Genomic DNA, 24,851 nt, shown 5'->3' with positions numbered 1-24,851 from the left:
CTCAATGCCATGTTCTCTCGCCCAGGTAGCAACTAAGCTGTTTTTGAAATGAGTTCCATTATCTGACTCAATTCGTTCTGGGGTGCCATGTCGCCACAGCACTTGTTTTTCCAGGCCTAGGATGGTGTTCCGAGCAGTGGCGTGAGGCACTGGGTGTGTCTCCAGCCACCCTGTGGTTGCTTCCACCATGGTGAGCACATAGCGCTTGCCTTGGCGGGTCTGTGGCAGTGTGATGTAGTCAACCTGCCAGGCCTCCCCGTACTTATACTTATCCCAGCGTCCACCATACCACAGGGGCTTCACTCTCTTAGCCTGCTTAATGGCAGCACATGTCTCACAGTCGTGGATAACCTGAGAGATAATGTCCATGGTTAAATCCACCCCTCGGTCTCGTGCCCATTTATAAGTGGCATCTCTGCCCTGATGGCCCGAGGCATCATGGGCCCATCGAGCCAAGAACAGCTCTCCCTTGTGCTGCCAGTCCAGATCTGTCTGTGATACTTTCACTTGCGCAGCTCGGTCTGCCTGTTGGTTGTTGAGATGTTCCTCAACTTTCAACAGTCCAACAGCAGAAGGACTTTCTGAGAGACCTGGCAATGAGTTCAATTGTTCAATCCCTTCTGTCTGTACAGTGGCTATTCCAAAAGCCCATCTATGCCCCTTTGGGTCCTTAAAATATCCATTCCTGAGGTAGTCAATGCCCAGGATACATGGGGCGGCTGGACCAGTCACAATGGGGTGTTTCTGCCAATCTCTCCCTGTCAAGCTCACTTCAGCTTCTAGCACAGTCAACTCTTGAGATCCCCCTGTCACCCCAGAAATAGAAATAGTTTCTGAGCCCACATGTCCTGATGGCATTAATGTGCATTGAGCGCCAGTATCAACCAAAGCCTTATACTTTTGTGGGTCTGATGTACCAGGCCATCGAATCCACACAGTCCAATAGACACGGTTGTCCCGTGCCTCTACCTGGCTAGAGGCAGGGCCCCTCTAACACTGATCCTGGTCATAGCGGTCAGAACCTTTTCTCGATGAGTACACCTGGGAGGTGCCCTCCTGTGGGTCAGATTCTTGCCCGTGGGAAACTGGGACTGCACTTACTCTCACTGACCTTCTTCCATTCTCCTTCAGTTCTTGTACTCGGGCTGCAAGGGCACGGGTGGGTTTCCCATCCCACCGTCCCATGTCTTCTCCATGTTTGGCCAGGAAGTACCACATCTCAGTTCGTGAGGTCTGTCCACTTCCTCTGGCTGGGGGGCGTCTGGCTCTGACTTCAGAGGTTCTCATTCGCACTGGTGCCACTTGGAGACTTTCCCTAATTTCCTCTCTGATCGCTTTTACCTCTGCAGGCAGCGTCTTGAGACTCTCAACCAATGTCTCTACAGCAGAAATACGGGCCTGCATTGGGCTGTGGGTCATGCTTTCATATATCCGGAGCTTATTTGCTACTGCGCCCACTGTTTCATGGTTCTCTTCCCTATACATGGATGCCAGGAAATCGGTGTATTCAGCTGGCCCCGAGCGTGAAAGGTCCCACCACATATGTGGTGTGCATCTGACCTTGTCAGGGTCATTATTGGCTTGCCCACCTCTTCCAAAAAGCACGTCCATCATTGCCATCTCCCTCAGACGTAAAATTCCTTCTTCCATCGTCTTCCAAGTCTTCCTAATATGATGTTCCTGCAGGATTTCTCTATAAACAAACTTCTCTCTTACACTCGTTAGAAGTCGTGCCCAGAGTGAAAGGGGCTTTGATTCCCTCACGAACACCTGTTCAATAGCCACGTCCTGGGCCAGAGCCCCCAAAAACCTGGCTTCAGCACCATCCAGTTGTAAGGTTTCACCCATAAGGTCCCAAACTCGGATCAACCAAGTCAGGATGGGCTCACCCGGGTGTCGAGCAATGTCTTTCCGCAAACTACGGAGATTATCAAATGACAATGACTCAGTGATGATCTCAGGCTCTGGGTCTGCTTGCTGTGGAGGTGCAGCAGCCCCCTCATCGTCTGCTGGATGGTCTAATTTGGTCTTATATTTCCTTTTCTGAATAGGGGCAACTTCCATAGGCTTGGCCTGTCCTCCTGGTTTAGCCTCATCCTTTTCTCCCTTCACTGTGGCATCAGGGGTTTTATTCTCTCGCTTTTCCCCCTTCACTGGGCTAGGTTTCTGAATGCATTCTGGAAAAACCCTGGCCCTACCTTCAAACATTCTGTAAGCTGCAGGGATACAACCCTGCAGAAAAACCATAAAGAGCAAGATATCTCTGGCATCCAGGGAGAATTTAAACATCTCAAAAGCTGTTGTAGCAGACTTGAATGGGGAATGGACAAAGGGTTGGGAGAAGAGATTCCCCTTTGTTCCTTCCCAAGGGTCCGTACTATTATCACTGAATCCCCAGAGGTAGCAGCTTAGGTTGCGGCAGGAAAACAGCCTGGAGAGCACCACCCACATGACATCCAAAGGCATCGAATTCATGGCACCATAAATCCAGAGTAAGAACTCAATAGTAATTGCGGCTATTTGAGTTTTGCTCATTGATTTGTTGATAAGACTTAAACCTGCCGCTCCTTTTGGCATGAATTTGTACCAACAAAAAGCCAATATATTATACAGGATGGTCCTGATGAACTCTAAGCTCAAGACCCACATGGTGCCACAAAATAGCAGTTATCCTTCTTTGTTTACAAGCCCCACACGTTGGGCGCCAAGAAATGTCTCGGTTTGAGGGGAAAAACCAAAATGTTTTACCCACAAGCAGGGGAGGGGCCTCCTCCTCAATAATCACACCACTCTTTATCAAATTTAAGAAAAGGAATTTTAATACAAGAAGGATAACTGCTATATATATATATATATATATGTAAACAGACTAGTGCAACCCACTTCCCCAACACCATAAGAGGAAAAAAAAAAAAACAACAACAACAAAACCCAGCAGGTTTTCCTCCGGGAGAAAAGGTTATACTTAAGTGTCCTTGTCACAGCCCGCTGGCTGCAGAGTGAGTTTCAGTCCCTCTCCAGCGAAACAGACGAGCAGTGGGCTTTCAGATGGACTCAGTCTCTTTCCCCTGTGTTCCCCGTCCAAGAAGCAGACAGGTACGAGCAACCAGCAGCAAATCCAAGGCAGGTAGCAGCACGGCAGGAAAAGGTAATCCGAAGTAGGCAGCAGCAAGACAGCCAGGGAAAACCCCAGCAGTAACCAGCAGGGCAGCCTGCCTCCTTGGAGCCCCCACTCCCCCGTTCCGCCGAGCCAAGACTGAGGAGAATATCCAAAAAAAAACCAAAAGAGACAAACCTGCCCCCACCCCAGCGATCACAGTTAACTACTTCTTTTGTTAACCGCTGGCCTGGGCAGTTAAGTGGCAGGGGAGAGAATTTACATAATAATCCCAAACTACAACATCTGTGCATCTTTTAAGAAAAACCTTGGAGAAAGACCAAAGTCAAATAATTAATTGTTTCACCTGTATCTGAATGCAGAATTGTAATTTGCTTTCATAGTGCTGCACAACTAGTAACTTTTCTCTTGGATAACATCATGATACATGTTTTATGAATATACAGAAACAGTTCTTCAGCCATTATTTCTCACATCTGAGGTAACTATTTATAACAGCTGCAAAGCTATCTGCCATTTCATTTTCCCAATGCATTCTTAATATGAATTTCCAATACAATCTAAGCACACCACTAATAATAAAATCTTATTTAATTGCAGCATCAGCTATACTTTTTCTAAATTAAGTTTCTTAATTGTCTAGCTTTTTACCATGAGTTCTGTTAATCTGCTTCCAGATTTTCATTTAGCTTCAGCAGTAATTCACCCTCTCCTAAAAATGCAGTGCTGGAGTGCACCTGAGAACATCTCCCACAAAAAAAGTCTAAATATATGCCAAAAAAAAGTACTTTGAATATTTTTTAATCAAAATGTCTTTAGTTAAGTTTACAGTTTACTGCCAATCAGACTTATAGCTGTGTCAAAAAAGACTGCAATCACTTCATGGCAGCGTGTTACAGGAATGGATTAGGAGACACATTTGGCTCAAATAAGGTGTCATTTAATGTATCAAGCCATCACAAGTGGCAGAGGCAAACAGCTCAGAAGGCTGCAATGACTTGTTAATGATAAAATAGTGGCACAGGCAAGACAATAGTCAAGGTCCCTGAGGTCTCACTTTTTGCCCTTAGTTTCTTGATCACTTTCTCCATCCTGCATATGTAAATTTTGGCCCTGGCCATGCAGTATTTCTTTCCAGTGAACAAACAACATTTGGTTCACTTTGAACAACAAACTTTCTTATACTCAATCAACCAGTTTATTAGAGCATGAAAGAAAATTGGTCATGACTTCAGTTCCTGTACTGCTGGAATTAACAAGCTGACTGGTGCCAGCACTAAACTTGGAAGTGCTAATCGTAATTAAAATCTATTTTCAAATACATCTGACAGTTTTAAGGTGAAGTACTTGTTATTCATGTGAATTTCCAGACTGTGTATGAAAAAAAAATGCACTACTTTCTTCAGGAAGATGTCAGCTGTGAGAAGGATATAATTATTTATGAATTATTAATTCTCTGTGATATAGCATTCTCTTTTACTGAGTTTATGGCTATATATGTCCTCCAAACTCTTTGGGTAAAGGAAGCTTGAAGCTAGAATTTACAAGTATTTCTATTTTTAGTTAACCTGTCATATATCTGTAACAGAAAGATAGGGCAGAATAGTGCTAATACTGAAGCTGACAAATTATCAGTAGCTTTACTACCATTTGACCAAAGTCCACGTAGCCCACTAAGTCAATTTTCCCTTAGGTCCATTTGGATAAAATACTTTATATTAACAAAGTACTCTAACACCTAGCTCAAATGGGACTGTGTTCCAAAAGATAATCCTAATTATTCAACATATTCACACTATACAGAGTTGTAAACAGGGGAAGGATAATAATACTTTGTTTTACACTTCATTTTCTAAGCCTGCTTCATGGCTGATTCAATCTATTGGATCAGTGGGAGGGACATGGGTTAGATTAAAAAATGTTGACTGTCAGATCACCAGAGGATTTGAATTAATGTTCTTTTGCACAGAGTGGAAGCATATGGGCCACAGAGTGCAGCTCTCTTTGGAAAATTACTGTCAAAATAGTACCATCTCTATTAACACAGCTGCTGACTTGTGAAGCAGAAATCAGATTTTAGTTGAGTTAACCTTCAAAAAGCAGTTTCAGAGCAACTGCTTACTAATAATCTCCTGCTACACCAACAATATTGTCTATTAATAGCGTATGCAAGTCACACCTGTACAATTCCACAAGTGCTATTGTAGGGTGTAACATCCTATCGACGCCCTTATGGTAATGTGAAGGAAGCAAAGTTATATTCATGCAGCCTGACAATTGCTATCAAGATCCCATTTTCCTCCTGTAAAATGGGAAAGCACATCTGATCAAATACCCTTCATAAAAATAATGTGGGTTTCACAGTATGGGCTTCCTGCTCAATTTGCCTGCATTTCAGCTGATTTCCAAGGCTGAAGTTCTGTCTTTGTATATTATCAGATACAGACATTTCCTTTAGATCTTTCTTCCACAGATGTTCCAGCTTGCTTCCCCACCAATTTCCATGGAAAACAGGGAGAATCTTTAATGTGTCATTTCTTTATGTGCAAGCTATGAAGTGTTTTATCTGAAGAGAATGTTAAACTCTTAAGTTCTAAGAATAAGAGGCTGCAGCTAAAGCTTTATCTATACATTAAGTAAGACTGCCTCCTAAAAAATAACCTTGTTTCTGCAGAAGCCCATACCTGTCTCAGCATGTACCACAAAGGAGAGTCATGAGGAATTTTGCTCAAAGTATTCTTGATTTGCACTGTTCATATTTTGGTCTTCTCTGTATTTACCCGGACTGAAGAAAAAGAGACATACCAGCTATTAAAAATGCATGTCACAATTGCATGGATTTAGTGCATCGATTTTTTAATGTCTTTACAGAAATTAAAAAAACAAACAAAAAACAAAACAATAGCACTGCTTCATTCTGAGAATTTATTTTATCTGATACTTTTACTAATACAAAATGTAGGTCCTTGACCTCATTCATCGCATAAAGACTGAAGCAAGTCTCCTACACAAATGTGAGTAATGCAGGTTGTTATAATGAAAGAACATCAGGATACTGTTTCAATGTACACCTTCAAATATAAAATTATTTGGTTCTTTAATGTGTCTATTACACTCAAGATCCTGTAGCACATGCTTTTACTTTTCATATACACAAATGTGAGTAGTGCAGATTGTTATAATGAAAGAACATCAGGATACTGTTTGAATGTGCACCTTCAAATATAAAATTATTTGGTTCTTTAATGTGTCTGATACACTCAAGATCCTGCAGCACATGCTTTTACTTTTCATATACATCAACATTTATGTAATTCACATTTTAGAGTCACTAGAGATTCTGAGTGCTAAATGTAAGAAACATCTAAGAAACCTATTTTATAGGGGCTAGCTCTGAAAAATCATGTTATTCAAAGGTGTCTTTACTGGGACTTTTTGTTTCTGTATATACAGGTATATGGTTAGATTTGTGAGTATGGTACACATAAATGTACTCTTAAGCAAGAAGGTTGCATGACTGGTTGGGTTTCAGTCTAAGTAAAGGCTCTGTCCTAAATTCAGGGTAATCCTATTGCATAATACTGCTATCAGTAGGACATGTATTCTGCAGCTGTCTTTGGCAAATACATGAGGAGTACACTTTTTGAGTTTGCTGTGTATTTCTTCAGCCCTTTTAAAACATGTCTCATTCTTTTCTGATAAAAAGGGAGCCATTTGCTCATAGTCTTTTAACATTTGCTTTCTCTGTAAAACCTTAGGAAAAATATTGGAGTTGCCTCTTGCTGTCAAATATAAAAGCTTCAGTGCCTTTAAAAATGATAACTGATGAGCTCAGTTTAGAGCACATAATTGCTGCCTTTACTATTACAGGAGTCAGTACAAAGAGGTCAAAGCACATGGCAATTAGCATGCTCACACGAAAACGTAATGAAATATTTACTGTTTATTATATATTTATTATTTTTTACCCTGTTATTTGAGTAATTGCATTTATAAATTTTAAATCAAATCACTGCTAAATGATGCAGCTTTGCCTGAAGTCACCTGCGAGTCCTGTGATGAGCCTCTGGACTGTCCCCTACACTGTAAAAAGAAAGGCAAAAATGTTACTTTTTTGGCTTTCCTTTTCACTTCTCTTTCGTGTCTTGTCACTTCAGGGCTGGTATCAGTACAATGTGAAGAATTTGAGCAAATGAGACACTTCAGGGCACTTCAACCTTTTTTTTTTTTTTTAAAAAGTCAGCATTACAGTTTTGCACCCTGTGGTAGGGAATGAACAGACACTTCAGTTCCTAATTACCAGAAGATAAACGAACATAAAATTATTAAGGAAAAGAATTTGAACATCATCAAAAGCAATATATGTTTCTTAGAAAATGAATTTGTTAAATTTTAAGGACATTATAATTAATCACCAAGAGTTGTTCAAGAATTCTAATTTTTTTGGTAGTTGGCTACAATTATTTTGATTTAATGTTGTTTTCCAATGAGTAAAGTTGTTCAATTCCATTTAGCTATCTAAAGTGATCTGCAAAATCTAAACTATCAAATACCTTTTCTTGTCTCTTCCAGTTCATTCTCTTTTCCAGCTTTTTATGAGTCACTTCAATTACTTCTAAATCCCAAACACATTTGGGTAATTTAGAAAACAACTGTAAAAAGGAGGACTCATCCCAGATTATTACAATGATGACTGTAAAACTAGGTTTGTATAAAGCCTTCTTGTAACTTGTTCATGCACAGCTTTCTCAAACCACCCCTACAGGGCTGGTACTGACCTGCAAAGGAAGGTTCTCTTCAGTTCCTGTTGCTGCAGAATTTGCCTTCTGAAGGCCTCAAAATGATTTAACCATTAATAAATCAAGAATGTATTTAAGAAATTACTTCTTACACAAACCCCATTCCAATTTGGTCATGAACACAGTGACTTAAGATGCCATCTTTTGTATTAAAAATGGCTTTTGACTTGCATTTACTCTTCGGCAACAGGAGGGGAAAATAGGGGCATAGAAATGTCTGGAAACAGCATAAGCAGGTCTGTTAAAGAGAAATAAAACATTGTTTTGGGGGAAGAAAACCTACTTTTTCAAACAGAAAAATGTGTGATAGGTAATAGAGCACTTGCAGAGGAAAATGAGTTATTGCCTGCAGATCAGGGTGGGGTGAACAGAGGTATCAGCACAAAAGAGTCTCTTCAGTCTTCTGCTGAATCGCTAACTGCACCACATCCAACTCTACCCTGGAAAATAAAACCACACAGGATGCTTCCTCTTCACACATCCATAGCACACACAAAATGTTTTGCTGATTAATATAAAACTAAACTGTCTGCAAGTGGCTTATGCCACCAGTTTGTTGAGCAATATACCTCTAGTGGAAGATATAGACAAACTGGTGCTATCCATTTTTCTTTCTTCATCCTAGGCAAAGCCAGGGGAAGGAAATCAGTGCCACATCTGTTAAAGCTTGCCCAAAAAAACAAGACAGTCAAAAGAATATCCATTGCCTCAGCCAATTGCTGGATTTAAAAAGAAGCTGTCAGGATCTTCACAATGTGAAGGTGTTAGTGCAGACGGTAGAGGAAAGCTTTGCAGCAGGGGAGCAGAATCAGCCCCCAGTGCTCTGAGCAGAGAAATCCTCCTTCCTCCTAACACATCAGAATGGCCAAATTGGGCCAGTGTGAGGAACTCATCACACCTGACGATAACATGCCCTTTGGTTCTGGTCTGTTGGGGCTCAGGGGCTTCCTCTCCTTTCACATAACCACTTCAATGGAGCTGAGAAGCAATGGGAAAAGTTCATAGATGAAAATACTGTAATTCTGCCTCACAAGACAGAAGTACAACCAGGAAAGAAAACCTTGTACATGGGAAAGCTAGAAGCTGCTCCAATGCTGGGGAAAAGGGCTGTCTCAGGACACAGCAGGATTCAGTGAGGCAGCATGGCGAAGATGAATGGGGAGGGCAAATCCACTTGGCTGTATCCTTTCCCATTCACACTACTGGGTTGAAATTATTTTCCCGTGAAGCTCTGCTCTATGTTACACACTAAGGGCTTCACTTTCCCATAGGATGTAACTAAAAGCTGAGGCAAATACGAAAATTCTTGTATTTGGCATATGCCTGTTTAACTAGATTAAAAAATACACTGTCAGTTTCCACCTCTGTCAAAAGCTGTGTGCACCAGACCTCCTGTGGGATGTTCTTGAGGGTCTTGACTCTGAAACAGCTCTGAACTTCTCTCACTACCACCTAATACTCAATTCCACATCTTCTTGAGCGTCATCTGGGAATAAATGTGTTTTGACAGATCGTAGTTTCCTATTTCAAAACTTCCCTTTTCTTCTAACAAGTCCTCTACTTCCTCAACTCCTTTAACTTTTAAATTTATTTTTTAATAGTAGATACTAAACTACTGAGAAACTACATTTCCAATTACTGTTTTGGTATAAACCCTACTGCTTTTAGACACAGGTGCCATTCTAGCTGTACTTTTGACTTTTTCCATTTGCTACAGTTGACATCCACAGTAACTGCTAATGAATTGCAATTGAAGGCAGTGATCTTTTTTCTAGATCATAGCAGCAAGAAACAAGTATTTTTGTTTTATACATCTCATCCACAACATGTATATGGAAAAATCTTTCTCTGTGACAAGGGGAGTAAATCTATTCAAAAATTCAAACAGCACTGAAAATGAAAAATAAGTGAAAGAGTGGCCTTTCTGGATTCTAAATAAAAGTCTCAGAGTTAATGACTTGTATGACAAAGCCATGTTTTTACTACTTCTCTGAATAAAGAGCAGGTATGAGCCACTAACACTGCATAGCTAAAATATTACTGCAAATACAAAAGAAAAAATAAATCCCAGTGTATATATTAAGTGATTGCCTTATATTCATTCATTATCTTAACCCTTGCAAAACACCCCACTGATTTACTGGAATGTACAAAGCTGTCAAACTCCAATACTCCTTTATAATCTTCTGTGTTATTCTACAGAGGCCACAGTCCCCAACAAACAAATTAACAATGAGAGTAAGAACTAGAAAAAGGGTGCCAAGGCTGTTCGTGGAGTATGAGCATGAACTAAGAGTGACCCCAGGACAGGCCATACCCACACAGACCAGGGCACTCTTTGGAGACGGCAGGTGAAGACAATCAGTGGAGATGGGTACTTTTATAATAGAGTCCACTCTCAGCCCCAGACATTGTTAAGTGATGAACTTGTCCATGATACGTCCAGACAGAAGCAGCAGGACACAGAAGTCAGGGCTTGACAGAAGGTTTCAAGACATTTTCAAGATCCACAGGAAAGACAGCTACACTTGCAGACACTCCTCAGGGCAACTGAGGCCAATGAGTGCCCTAACAGCCTTGAAATAGTAATGTTTACATACAATGTGCTTTAGTACAAGGCATATTAAACAAGGTGCTGGTGCTATGTAACACCTTATAAAGGACAGTAGGGCTGTTTCTGGATTTTGGTCTATTACCATTGTTTGAGTTTTTTTGCAACTTGTGCTTCTTTTCGGTAATGTGAAATAATCTGAACAATTATGAGGCTATTAATAAAAAGGAAAAGCAAGCCCGCCAACCATATAAATAAAAAAGTGTTGTATCCTTTGAACTCCAGAAAGTACGCAGGAGCAAGCCACAGGCCTTGTCCAACGAACCACAGAAGGAGAAGCAGCACACCACGGTGCCAGGACATCTTAATACTAGGCATTACAAGGGGCAAAAGGCAGAGATACCAGACAAAGTACTGGGATGTGCATACTTTGTTAAAACTCACAAAAATAGTGGTGTGTAAGAAACAACAAAAGGCAAGGTCTCTGTATAATGCTAAGGACACAACCAGGAGCAAAAGCAGCTGGGGCAGGAAAGCTGCGAGCCCAAGGGCAAAACTCCATTTGCTCTCTGCTGTCAAGTACAACATGTAGAAATAAGGAGAGAAGTTATGACGGATATCCCTCCTGGTCAGGTGGTAGAGGTAGGCATGTTCCAAAAACTCCCAGCCATAGAGGTGATAAAACCCAACAGTCAGGGCAGCCAGCACTGATCCGGCAACCGTCCCAAAGAGCAGCACGTCGCGGTTCAGCATCTTTACAAACAGCTGCCAGACGTGCGCCACAAAGGCGGACTTCGCCTTGCTGTCGCGCCCCGCACGGCCCGGCCCGTCCCCGCTCCGCAGGTGCAGCGCGATGGGCAGCGCGTAGATCAGCGGGTATATTTTCATGTGCACGGCCAGCCCGTAGCACAGCGCGGCCTTGCCCACGCTGCCCGCCTCCACCCAGTACAGCGTGGCGAGCACCAGCAGCGCCACCAGCGCCTCGGCGTTGCCGCGGCTGGACACGGCCATGGGCAGCGGGTTCAGGAGCCAGGCGGCGGCGCAGCACCCGCAGGCGCGCCCGGCCGCGGCCCCTCGGCGCCGCAGGGCCCGGTAGGCGACGGCGGCGGCCGCCACGTCCCCCGCCACGAACAGCAGCTTCCCGAAGGCCTCGACGAGGAACACGTTGGGCGTCAGGAGCCAGGCCAGGAGCGGCGTGTAGCGGTAGGTTGCCCGCCCGTAGGGTGAGCGCCCCTCGGTCACCAGCCGCGCCGCGTCCGTGAACACCTGGTAGTCGACGTCGGTGTAGCGCACCCGCATGGCGCGGTCCTGGTGCAGCCCGTACAGCACCAGCGCCAGCCGCGACAGCAGCCCCGCGGCCAGCGCTGCGCCCACCCCCGCCATCCCTTCCCCGCGGGGACTGGGGTGACGCGGGAACCTCCCGCGAAGCTCCCACGGTCAGGCCGCGGTCGGTGCCTTCCGCCGCTCTGCGCGGGAAAGGGGCGGTACCGCGCATGCGCCGTACGCACGCCGAAGCCGTGCCCGGGCCGGGGCGGGTTCCGCGGCCGCTCCGGGGCCCGGGAGGTCCCGCCCGGTCACTGCCCGGGCTCCGCACGGTCCCCGCCCGCCGGTCGGGGCTGCGGCCCCCGGTGCCCTCCGACCCCGCGCAATGAGGCGTGCGGCTCCGTGTACCCGCGGCGCGACTGAGCCGGGCGGGGTGACGGCGCCGGTTCCCGTGTGTGGTGCAGGGTGCGGGCTGAGCGCCGGTGTCAGCGAGGGGTGCTGCGGGGCATCGCCACCCCTCAGCCACCGCCAGGCTCCGCGGGCAGAGGGGCTCCGTGTGCGATAGTGGTTAAGGAGGAGGAGAAGGGAAAATAACATCTGCTGTTTGCCGTCTGGCTGTGTTTTGCCCCGGTATGTGAGCTCTCTGTGGAGCACTTTGGAGAGCTTACTGCCACAGCGGATTTCTCATTTAATTAGATCAGAAACGCTAACGTGAAAATCAGAGCTTAGAAGGAGTTATTCACAACAAAGGAATTTATTCCACTTTATTTTGAGGGGCTAGTCAGTTAAATGCCACCCTGACGCCTGATCCCGTCAGATCTCGTAGCCAAGCAGGGTCAGCCCCAGTTAGTACTTGCATGGGAGACCTCATGGGAATACCGGGGGCTGTAGGTTCTAGTCCTGAGGGGACTTCCTGTCACTGTCCAAGCTCGCTGGGCCGTGGCAAATAGACCTCAGGATTTAAACGGTGGGGCCAGTTCTGTGCACGCTGTGCCTCACCTAAAAAATCCACTGTGCAGGCTGGAAGGGCACACCCACGTGAGGAGAGCCCTTCCCAAAGCTTCCTTCGCGAAGCCTGTCCATGAATGAATGAATGAATTAATGTGAATGAATTTTGAGGGGCTATTTTGTATGTTTTTTTAAAATAGTTTCTGGATACATGCTACCTCACATTCGAATTGTGGCTGGCCGAAAAGCAGGTGTTTGTTACTTACCATTGTATACGTTAGTTTGTTTAGTAGTTAATTGCACCTGGATTCTTTTTGCTCAGTGGTTTCATTCCAAAACATCTTTGGAGCTGCAGCATTGCTGGCTCTCATTGCTTACAGAGAGGAATCTGCTTTTTCTCAGTTCCAGGGACACTCATCAAAGAACTGGGAATAGATTTTTTTGTGTTTGGCAGAGAAGTCTTGGAGGATGTCCTAACTGTTAGGGTATTCAGGGGACAAAAGATATTTCTGTTTGGGTGCACATAGCTATTCATTTTTATCTGTTAAGGCTGTTTTACTGTGTATGATATTACAGTGGGGTGTAGTCTGAGATGTGCAATGGGAGATGCATAGTGACTAACTAACCTGGGGAGTCAGTTTTTCCTTGATCAGATAGTTGCATATTTTATACTAAAGTGGACATCTTCAACAGGAAAAAATTCAAGAGAATTCTCCATTAAGTCACCGTATGGTATCATTAAGTCCTAAAACTAATAGTTATGGTATTTTTGGGATAGGGCATGAGGGTGGTTGTTCCTGCTTTGTAAATAACTGCTTACTCACTACAGCTGTTCTACTCTAGAATGGGAAAGTTTGGTAATATAATTTTATTTCCTTACTTCTTTTATATATTTTGTACTACAGTGGCTGGAGTAATTTCAGAAAAGGTTCCGTCATCATATGGAATTGTTGTGCCCAAAACTTTTCACTGGAAATGCTAGGAGATAGGTACTGAGTGAAATCTTTTGATATTCCATGGAACAAGTCTAACCAAAAAGATGTGTATAGATACTCCTAAATTTTTTGTTTAGGGGAGGTCACTGTGCACAAAGAACTGTTCTTACCATCTGCCTACTTTCTCCTAGGATTGTTTGCAGTTCTTCTGTTGCCTCTTTGGATGGAATATGTTTTATTATTTCAGGTCCTTTGAGAAAACTGTTTATCGTCAGGACAGAATGCATTGCAGTTTATTTGCTGAAGTGTCTAAGTTGAATGAGATAGGTGAAATAATACTACTTTAATAAATAAACTTAGGAGTCTGCAGGTGTCTCATGGTATTTTGTCTGTTTCTGTCAGTCTGCTTTCAGATAATTCTTTTATCTGAAGTTAAAAGAAGTTGTTAAGGTGCTAGTAGTGACTTTATCAGGATTTTAAAGAGGAATAATTTGGTAATTTAATTCTAAAGGGTAGTAAAATTAATAAAACAGCACATTTACCTTAGCTATTGTTGCATATACTGTGACTGTATATGACATTGCCTGAGCTGGAAAAAGAATTGATATTCCTTATCAATAATTTAACATCTTCAAAATAAGCTTGAAGCTCTTCAGAAAATTAAGGTTTGGCTCGAAAACTTGTTTGGCTTCAGATTTGATACCAACTTGCTTAACCTGATTTGTCATGTACTGTAGACTTTAATACAGGAAGGAGAGCAGTCTTATTAAAGTTATAAATCTGTTGTTCCTGTAAAAAGCTGCTTTTATTTATGTAAGCCACCAGGAGCCACTTTTAGAAAATGCTGGGAGATAAAACTAACCGCTGGGATTGAAGCTGATTTATTCTGGTTCACATTAAGATACAAAGAGTATGAAGAAAAGCATGGAGTCAGACATAACTGTACATAAAGTATTAACTAAATAGGAATGCATATATACATGTATATGCACATGTGTGTAGAGGATTTTTCCCATTACATACCAGGCATTTTGTTTACGTGGTCTCAAATCTTGTAAACTGGAGTCACATCTAACTGCGCTTCTGCTGCATACTTATGATAGGGGATTCTAAACCTGATCTCAAATATTAACTTCTCACACCATCTTCTGGTACAAGGTACTGCTTCAGCAGCACGGGGGCATATATTCCAGAAACTACCTCACGTGCCCTGTCATTATTTAATATTTTCACGGTAGCATCAAAAGGACAATGAATCTGGGGTCGTGTTATGCAAAGCGCTCTAAGGCCTGATAGAAGTTTTAGCCATCTGAAAACTAAGGTACAGCTGGAGGGTGGCAGCTGGTGAGGGAGAGAGTGCCCAGCTGGTTCCTGGTCAGCCAGGAGCAGTCATCACATTTGGGCATGTACCTGCCTTCAGGGGTTTACTATCAACACTGCAGGAGAAAGTTACCTTTTGATGCGGCATAAGCTGAGTCTACTGTAATTAACAAACAAAGGTGAACATATGGCTGAAAACTATATCTGATGATACAGTAGGGGTAAATATTGAAGGGACTACCAGATGAAATGTGAACACTTGGAGGAGAATAAGGAGGCTAGTGAAGGTTGACAGTGAATCAGAAGATGATTCTGGCAGCAGTGCTTTGAAGTAGCATGAGGGAGACATGGTGATTGGTAGCAGTGCAAGGAAAGAAAGAACGGGTGTTGTGATGCAGTGGTGAGAAGCTTGCTAAGATTCAGGTAGACTGGAAGGCTAGATGAGGTTGAATGTGTGAAAAGTTACTGAAGAAAGAGCAGGAGAAAGAACCTTCTCAGGAGGAAGGCAGTTGGAGGATCCTTTCACAAGCTGTATTTTAGGTCATTCTACCAAGATCTCAGGGTTAGACCCTTCTCATGCAAATCTCTTCTACTCTAATTGTTAATGGCTAGCTATCCTGTGAGATTTTCTTGTTGCAAGGTAAAATTTGATCATGATGATTAGTACATTTTTCTCTAAGTGGTCTTACTGTACATGTGCTGTGCTGTCATTTATTAAAATTCCCTTTTAATTTTCTTGTTTTGAACCCAAAATGTTTCCTTACATGAGAAGTACTTCTGCTTAATATATTTATAAACTGATAATAAATTTTTGATGATAAGTACAATCTGTTTCTTGCAGCACATGAAATTCTGTAGAAAAAGTGACTAACACTTATGTTAGATATTTTGATCTTGATAAAATAAATTGTTTTTGCAAATATGATTGATGCCTTTCAAATATTTGTAGTGTGTTGAATTTGAGATATTGTTAGCAGAGGTATTGTTAAGATTATGTAAGGAAGTGTTCATTTCTGCTTAGAAACTGGAATGAGTAATACAGGAGGGTTTGCAAAAATAAGATGAAAAAACACATTAGAATTCTTAACAGAAGAAAATCACAATTAGAAATATAAGGCCATCACTATTCCTTTGAACTTCTTCTGTTAATGTATTTTCTTAAAACTGCTTGATAAATCTATACCTTTATTCACACATTGTGCTGTAGGTGTGGCAATTTGGAGAATGTGATCTGAGTAGAGTTCTGCTTGCAGTGGTTATGCTGATTAGGTAAAGTTCTAGCCCTTCAGGGAAAACAAGTACTGGGTAAAAATTAGTGTGTAGGGAAACCTGTTGATGTTAAAAAGAAAAGAAAATATTACATCTGAGAAAACACATGTGACAGCAAGAATAAGTCCACTGAAGTATGATGCTGGCCTAGGGGGAGATTCCAAAAAATATGTCCTGTTTTGCTTTGAGGCCATGATGAATCCGAAGTCTGATGTGGTAAAAAGGAGTTACCTGCATCTAAGTTGGGCAGTCACTGCCTGACTTGAAATACCAAACATAAGTCCTTTCCCCCTTTTGACATTACTGCTGTGCCTTTAGTTAATGGTGCAGGCAGCCCAATGGATTAGTATTCCAGAAGCAGGAACATACAACCAAGAACTGAATTACATTTCCTCTACTCTTCACACACACACACACACCCCTTCTGTTTTTTCTTTTCCCTGTTTACTCTGCTAACAAAAGAATGCAGAGACAGAACTGGTGGGAGCCCAGGCAGAAGAGAAACTGAAACCAAATGACAAATTATGGATTTAGTAGATGGAGGGTTCCTGGCACCAAACTGCTATTTCTGACCATTGTGCAGAGCCCAACACATCTAGAAGCACCTATAAAAGGCTAAATCTAATTGTGTTAGGCATCATTTCTTGGCAGCTTTCAAATGTGTAAGTGAAAAAATAGGTACTAAGGACTGGTGAAGTCTCTGTTAGAGGATGTTATAGATGTGTATATACATATTCATATACTAAAGCTGTATGTATAATACATATTTACTATATATAAATTTGTTACATATATGTATGATGAGCATACTAAAGGACTAACAGCTGTGTCTTTCTGAATGTCCAAATTTTATTTTATTCTCTTTTGATACCTCTTTTTCTGTCTGAAATGCAGGATAGCGGAGCTTGAGAACATGGAATGTATGGGATCCATCCCCTGTTCTAGCAAGAACATTCATGACCCTTTATATGAGCAAGGAGTTTAGATTTTGCATGTCAGCATCTGAGATGCCTATGGCTCAAGAGCCATTACCCATCAGTGCAGCCAGCCATGGGTGTTCTGAATAGTGTTCAGTCACAATACTTGATTTATAAGTGATTAAGGGAAACAATTTGTGAATTTTTAATTTATAACCACATAATAATTTTTCCAATTCTTTGCAAGAGGAAAAGAGGCAAAACTTGAACTGTTACTGTTGCAGTCTTCTCACAGAAATTTTATTTTGTCAAATATGAAGGACAGCCTGTGGTTAGCAGGAAGGGAGGGAAATATTTTTCTGAACCTGTTAGACCACCACCTTCAACATCAGTGACACCTCACTAATACCCAGGTCCTGAGATCATACTGAGATACATGAACGAGACACAGAACTGTGTTCCAAAACTCCAGGCTTGTTTTTTTAGATTGACAAGTAGACATCAAGTATAGAAAGAAAAGGACATCAGCCTCTGCTACTGAGATTGTTTCTTTCTGAACACTACTTTAGAATGGGTGGGGCACAGGCATGAAAAGGTGCAGGAGGTATACTCATCAATATTTTGTTTAGAAATTGGTCTGAATTACTTTGGTTCAGTGGCTGAAGGAATAAGTTCTTTAGGTGCTGAATTCTCAGCTGTAACTTGGGTTACACAGTCTGTGGTTGAGTTTATCATCTCCCTTGGAACATCAGCTGGAATATGACCTATTTTCATGGATAGCTGAACTATGGAAACTTGGCCTTGTCTAGCTTGGGTAACAATTAGGTTCCATGTGATCCAAGAATGTCAAAGTTTTGATCAAACCTTTTCCTGGGAAATAAGCAGCCACAGCTTCTCCTAGTCTTTCCCATCCCCTTACTTGGGCTTCATTTTCTAGTTAAGACAATGTTTATGCACTTCTTCTGCTGCAGCAGGAAAATTCTATTTTATTCAAATGTAAATCTTCATAAAATTGGCAGGAATTTAATCTCTGAATATTGTTCAATATTGTGCTACTGTAGTAGATGGGAAGAGACCAACACAGGCTTTATGCATTTTCTGTGCCCAAAGTACAAGGAAACAATTCTGATTAATGAGCCCTTTATTGTCTAGCAGAGGGCCTGCCACAGCTCCATTTCCAGCCACTTGAGTGTCTTTCCATGCTGTGCTCTCTTTTCTTGATTTCCTGGCTAAGGACTAAAATAAGAACTAGCATTACGCCAACACATAGTAAATAAAACACTTTAATGGAAGATACAGGAATGACAGATATGAAAGGTAAATAAAAAAATAGTGTTAATTAATTCTCTCAAACAATAGGTTCTGGGGAGAAATGGCGAAGTGGGATTTATTTGCTATTGCAGGATTGGTCAATGTAAATAACTGTATAGCCAAAATGGACTTATGTGTGTTGCTTGGTGTGTTGTGTTTCAGTGTAACTGGAATAAGCAAAAAGATTGAGCATATATGTTAAAATCCAGCTTATTATTAACAAATGCACATACCATTTCTCAAAACTTTCTGCTAGGAAAAAAATAGTTAGAGATGCTACAAAGAGTTAGTTTACACAACTGCTAAGAAAATGTTTACAGTCCTTCGGAGTGAGTGTTAGGTGGTTTACCTGTGATACTGGACCACCTGCATTTGGAAGGGTTACATCATGTTTTCTTCATCACTGGAGGGACTTGGCAGCATAGTTTTGTAAACTCTGGAGGAAGAATGACAGGGGGAAAAGACAGCTCTTAATTGATGGTTAATCCAAATGACTGGAAATTGTGGAGTTTTTTTAACTTAGCCAAAAAACCCTCCAAAAATGCCAAAACAAAACAAAAGTGGTTTGTGCAATCACGTTGAGTAACTTGGGAATTCTCTCTGGAGACTTGCCAGAGGACTAGGGCTCTCAAGCGCTTTTGCAAGTTTTGGTAGAAGGGTGTCTGACCCTAACAGAGATGCTGTTACTGCCCCTGCAAGATGGACTTCAGCAAGAATTCAAGACACCAGGGAATGAATGTTACCATGAGCATCACTCCTAAGTGTTGTGGTCAGATACTGCCCTTACTTTCAGACACTACAATGGTCCAAATGGGGTACAGAGTTGTTGCATATCAGACTTTGCTGTTCTCATGCTGTGCTCGTGTTGGCAGTTACTGAGACAAGAACAAGTAATTCTAATTATGAATGCAATCCCAAACTAAATCTTGCAGAGTTGGCAAGAGATACAAAGCATAGGTACTATTCTCATCCCCTCTTTTTCTTATGCTTTTGGGCATCAGATGGATTTCAAAGGATGTGATGGTGCTTTATTTACAATAGATAGAAAAATGCGTTCCAAGTCTCTACCGCAGATGGAGAAATTATTTTAATTTGAATAGCACTAAAAGGCTTATAAAATTAGTCAATAAAATCAATGGTGCAGGTTCCTGCTTTTGTCTTCACGGTCAAACTGATCAGTCAATCAGAGAAGGTAATTTCTTAATTTCTTTTATAGTGTATGACCAAAAAGTGCCTTATGAAGAGCTGCCTTTACTTCTCACAGTGAACATCTTACTGTTTCTTCTATCTATAATCCTGATGACATTGTTACATTTACTTTCAGCAGGAGGTACAAACATTGAAAACCACAAAAAAAGGTCTCTTAACGTTCTCTCTTCTTAATGGCATCTGTGCTTGACCAGTGAGTCAATTGCTCACCCACCACATGATGTGTTTATCCAGCTGTGCTGGACATTGTGTCCAGAAGGATCCTGTGAGGGACAGTATCAAAAGCTTTACTGAAATCTGGAAAGATTATGTCCACCTGGCTTTTCTTGAGCATCTAAGTGAGTTACCTTGTCATAAAAGGAAATCAGATTTGATAGGCAGGAGTTTCCTTTCATGAAGCTGTACTGGCTGTGACTGATGACTGTGTTGTCTTTCGGGTGCCTTTTGAGTTATTGCAGGGCATCCTTCTACTTCATGGTAATATGGTTCAGCCTAACTATTTTGCCAGCTGTGGCTGTGCAGCTGTTTAGAAACAGCTGTTAGAAAAGGCAGAGCTCAGCTGCTAGGGCCAAGTGTGCTGGCAGGGCTCCAGAGATGATGCTGTTTGTGAGGAGCTGCAGCAAGTACGTGTGTGTATGTGTGTGTGGAGACCATGGGCCTTCTGTGGGAGTGATGACAGAGAAGAGGGAATTGTTCTGTTTTTCAGTTTTCTGTTTTTGACTGGAGATGTCTCAAAGAAAGTGCAGGTGGGGTTTTCTATCTCTCCTTACCTGGAACAGAGGAGCATCGTGTAGGAGAGAGGAGCTCTAATCTGTAGAGATCTGAGTAATCCTCTGCTCTACCCAAAGCTAGTTTTGCCTTTTGCTTCCAACTGTGTCTTAAGTTCTATCCGCCTAAATAGAAGTCTTGATTGAAAAAAAATCATGTTAACTTTGCTCACAAAAAAGTGCTCTCAGTAATTGTTAGTACTTCTAGCCACATATACAGTGTGTGTGGAAAAATGGGAACGAAGATTATCAGGGTTTCTGTGTCCTCCAAAAGTTTTGTAAAATCCCCAGTTGTTCTCTCTGGCATTAAACTTTAAATACTCCCTCTGGAAAGGGAAAAAACATTCTTTAACTACCTGTGGTGCTTTTGGCCTTAACCAATAAAGGGCTTCCCTATCTTATCTCAGGAATGATTTACAGCTGGTTAAATAACTGGTTAAAGATCTTTTGAAATCTTACTGTTGTTAACTTTTTACTTTCTCTATTTTCTAGGGGATGGCATGGTCTTCTAAATACTTTTTGGGAAAGACTCCTTAATTTTCCTGAAATGTTTTAAGTGAATTTAAGGGAAAATGAGCATCTCTCTTTTTAATGCCATTGCGTTCCTCTTTTTATTAGCTTCTCAGAGAGATCTCCTTGAAAATTGTCCCTGGGTAATAATTCTACCTTATTTATTCCTTTTACACTATCCTGTTTTATTGTGCATAGTGGTTAGGATGCCATTGTACTTGGCACTACAGAATTGTAAACTAAAGAGAGGTTGTCCTAGAAACTTATCTGTAGAGGATATGTCCTTCAATAGGTGTCTATGGAAATTCACCTTTTTCCCCCCCCAGTGACTAGTGTGTTTTATCTCTTAAATATTTATTTAGCTGCTCTTCACTCAAACTCTGGCAGTTACTTGGCTGGATGAGTTGCTTATGCACACTGTGTGTTTGAGCTCTACCTCTTGCTGTGTTAATGATCCCAGGTGGTGGTGCTTCTGCAGAGTACAATTACCAGGTAGCAAAGTTCATCCTGTCTTTAGTGCTGACTTTGGTAGTTACAGTTCTGTTCCTACTTCTCTCAGATCCTTGTCATATGGAATGGTAACGTTCTCTAACCTTATGTCCACGTGTCTTAACTCAGCCTTCAGAGCTTATTCATTCAGTGCTGATTCAAAGTGACAGCTGTGCCATCAGTCTGTTTGTCAGTGTTCCCCATTTGGTGTGTTGGAGCACGCTCTCCTTCTCACATTCTCTCAGGAATACTGTCTGACCCCTTGTGCATTGCAGGTCTGCTGCACCTGCAGAGGGAGTTGGAGTCAGACCCCACTGGAATGAGCACTCGTGGTTTCAGTGGTAAAACTATCATAAAAACGTAAACCCGTGGCAGAGGACTCAGGCGAGCCATGTGTGCAGGCTTGGGACAATTCATACATAATGTTCTATATCTGCAGTACAACTGGCAACAGACGTGTCACTAGTTTCAGTATTGTTTGTCTTTCTTCATTCTGGTTACTGTTGAATTTCAATATTTGTCCTTGCTGACTGCCACATTGCTGAGTTTGACAGGTTGTTGCCAGAATTTGAGTCTGCTGACATAAACTTTGCATGTATGTAAGTAGGGATTCGATCAGTGATTATCCTGTGTGAGAGGAGATCCGGCTTTGATTTTGTATAGTAGAAGATTAGAAAGGCTGCCTTTTGAGAGAAAGAGGACATCTGTATCTCATATTTATTTGATGAATCTTTCAAGTAGTTTGTGCCAAAAACTACAGCACAATAATATCCCCTGGGTAAGGTGTATGTTAGGTTGAAATACTGATGCAATGAAAAGTACCTATAGTTTTTCCTTATTTAGATGACTGTGTACTTGTACAAATTGTAAGGTAATTATTTCTTTAGAAAAGAACAGATCAGTCAGGACTTGATACTTACCAGAAGCCCTGCTATTTAAAGATGATAGAAATTGTCAGAGTTCCTTGAACAACCAAGGTTGGAATCATGCAAAATTAACATTGTGTTGAACTGTGTCATCCTTCTACAGAATGCATAAATTACTTGCAATGAACCTTACTATTGAAGTGCTTTATGGTGTAACTGTGCAATTCCTGAGAATTAGAAGAAAAGATGCATTTTCAACTTCCATTAAAAATCATGCTGTAGTAATTTTTAGCTACCATAATCCAGAGGCAGTAAAAAAGTGAAATTTCTGCATCAGTGAACCTGTGGGATTCTTCTGGAGGACTACTCTGTCAGGTTTTAATTCCAATTAAAATTATTAGTACCTTCAAAAGATGAAACAGTTCTTTGTAAAAAATGACTAGAAAAATCAAGAATGTTTTTGTTTTGTTTTGTCTTGTGTTTGTTGAGTTAATGTATAAAGACAGCTTTCTTTTCTGAAAGCCAGGCTATTGATAGAATTGTGAAGGAAAAAATTGAGCAGAGTTTGCCCAGGGGACCTTGCTGCCCTCTTTCCTTAGCACCATCAGCAGCAGAAAGATTCATTTACTTTTATCCCTTTTGATATTACTCTGAATTTCAGAGTCCAATTTTGAGTGAAATAAGAGTATCTCAAGCAGAAAGAGATACCATGTTGAGAATTGAGTTCCCTGTATCCTTTGATGTCCTATGAATGCAAAACTTTGTATTTTCCAATTGAAATAAATGACCTTATCTATCTGATGCCTTGGAAAATGCTTAAAAACTTAAATAATTTATGGTAAGAACTGATCTTTAAACCTAAGTCCAAAATATTTTTTCTGGTTTTCCATACACCTCACAGACTTTTCATGGTTGTGGCTTTTCTTATGACCATAGTAATCACAGGGGCATCACACATGTCTGTGTGGATGGCTTCAAAAAGAAAGCTGAGAAATTTTTCACATATACTAGAGAAAGTCTTGTAGATAATTCTAATCTAAGTTATTGTTTTTAATTTTTAGACAAATATTAACACATTCTCTGTGCTGTTTCTCCAACCTTAACAACTTATCAACAAACACTGATGAAATAAATGCTATAAATGATTTTATTACCACAGTGATTAAATTGGCAGTTTTATTTGTGTACCTCTAGGGTCTCTTGCCATGAGACTCCAGTTTTAGAGATCTGTTTAAAAAATAAAATGCCTTTTCTCACACTCTGTTTGGAGGGGAGGGAAAGCAAAGCAGAATTTCTTTACTATTCTTCAAAACAGGAACAGTCTATGTTGTAATATTTGCAGTATTGTCCATGGGTTGAACAAAACTCTGTCACCAAGGTTGTAACTTCTGTGGGGATATTTGAAATATTTCATGTACGGCTATCTGTCTGGTAAGTGTGGTACTGGTGGGTAAGCAAGAACCCTGAGTACTTTTGGCACTCTTCTACTTTGCTCAGAACAGTTGTAGTCAACACTGTAGGGATGGTGCAGAGTAATCACAGAATCACTGGAGTTGGAAAAGACACTTGAGTCTAACAGTAATGAGACAGCTTCATTCCCTTCCTGCCTTTTGTAGGCCTCGACATCTGTCCTTGCTGTAGATACCACTGTTCTGATGAGAGAGGTGGGTAGGAAAGAGAGCTGCTGAGAAGAGATTCCTGCAGGTGATGATGCTGGTAAAGTCAAGGATTTTTCAGGTGTGTGTTTCGTGCTAGTGATGGTGGTACCAAGAGGATCAGACACCATATGGATTGACAGGTTATTTAAGAAAAACCGTCACACTATGTATGGAAATGGGAATACACTTGCAGTAGCATCTATAATAACCTCAGGAACAGATTGGTATGTGTGTTCTCACTTGGTCTTCAGGATGCTGCTTTTGGGGTTACTAAAAAGCAGTGGAAAAGGTGACAGAACAAGCCATTTTCTAAAAAACCCCAGAAAAATAATTTCAGAACTGAGATATCTTCTGTTTCTTGAAATATGATTTTTTATTAATATTAATATAAATTAAGCCAAATATGTTAAAGTGGGCTGTTCCTATGGTAGTCTTGCTCCCTGTAGCATTCTTGTCCACTTTTGATTGTTTGGATATGAGAAAGCCTACTGGCAGGTTAGGGGTAGTAGTGCCAAGTCCATCCCTGATTGCAGCCTAATCCTCATGGATAAGGCAGAAAATGGGCCTCCATGCTTAGAACAAAGCATAAAACAGAAGTAAAATATAGTCAGTAAATCTGAGGTGTGTACTTTGAGATAATATTTACTTATAAAGTGGAGAATGCTCCTATTGTATGACAAAAGTACAGCCAATAATGCTGCTGTGAAGGGTTCCCTGTTTTCTAAAGGTAAATGTATTGTTGTATGTGGGGGAAGGAGTAAAAGGATGAATATGTTGGAGACAAATATGAGCAACAATTCAAGGCAAAATCTTGATTATCAATCTTCCCAATTAGTTCTGATTGCATTTTTTTAAAATTTCCTCCAAGTATGTCATAATTTATCTTTGATTACATATCAGCATATGTGGTAATGCTACTTT

At 41.3% G+C, this 24,851-nt stretch overlaps 2 protein-coding genes across 2 annotated transcripts in view; one reads left to right on the top strand and one right to left on the bottom strand.

Annotated features, from left to right (window-relative positions):
- Positions 1-5,953: 5,953 nt before the first annotated feature.
- Positions 5,954-11,945, bottom strand: PIGM (phosphatidylinositol glycan anchor biosynthesis class M). The gene has a single exon (XM_071549624.1). It carries the CDS (start codon positions 11,849-11,851, stop codon positions 10,610-10,612), a length of 1,242 nt encoding a protein of 413 aa, XP_071405725.1. The 5' UTR covers positions 11,852-11,945; the 3' UTR covers positions 5,954-10,609.
- Positions 11,362-24,851, top strand: part of RGS7 (regulator of G protein signaling 7) — a 269,020-nt gene continuing 255,530 nt past the window's right edge. The window contains exon 1 of the mRNA XM_071549613.1: positions 11,362-11,671. The gene's annotated coding sequence lies outside the window, so the exon portion shown is untranslated. The remainder of the gene's footprint in view (positions 11,672-24,851) is intronic.

This window comes from Pithys albifrons, chromosome 2, assembly GCF_047495875.1.
Source record: "Pithys albifrons albifrons isolate INPA30051 chromosome 2, PitAlb_v1, whole genome shotgun sequence".
NCBI lineage: Eukaryota > Metazoa > Chordata > Aves > Passeriformes > Thamnophilidae > Pithys > Pithys albifrons.
This window is presented reverse-complemented; position numbering and strand designations above follow the sequence as displayed.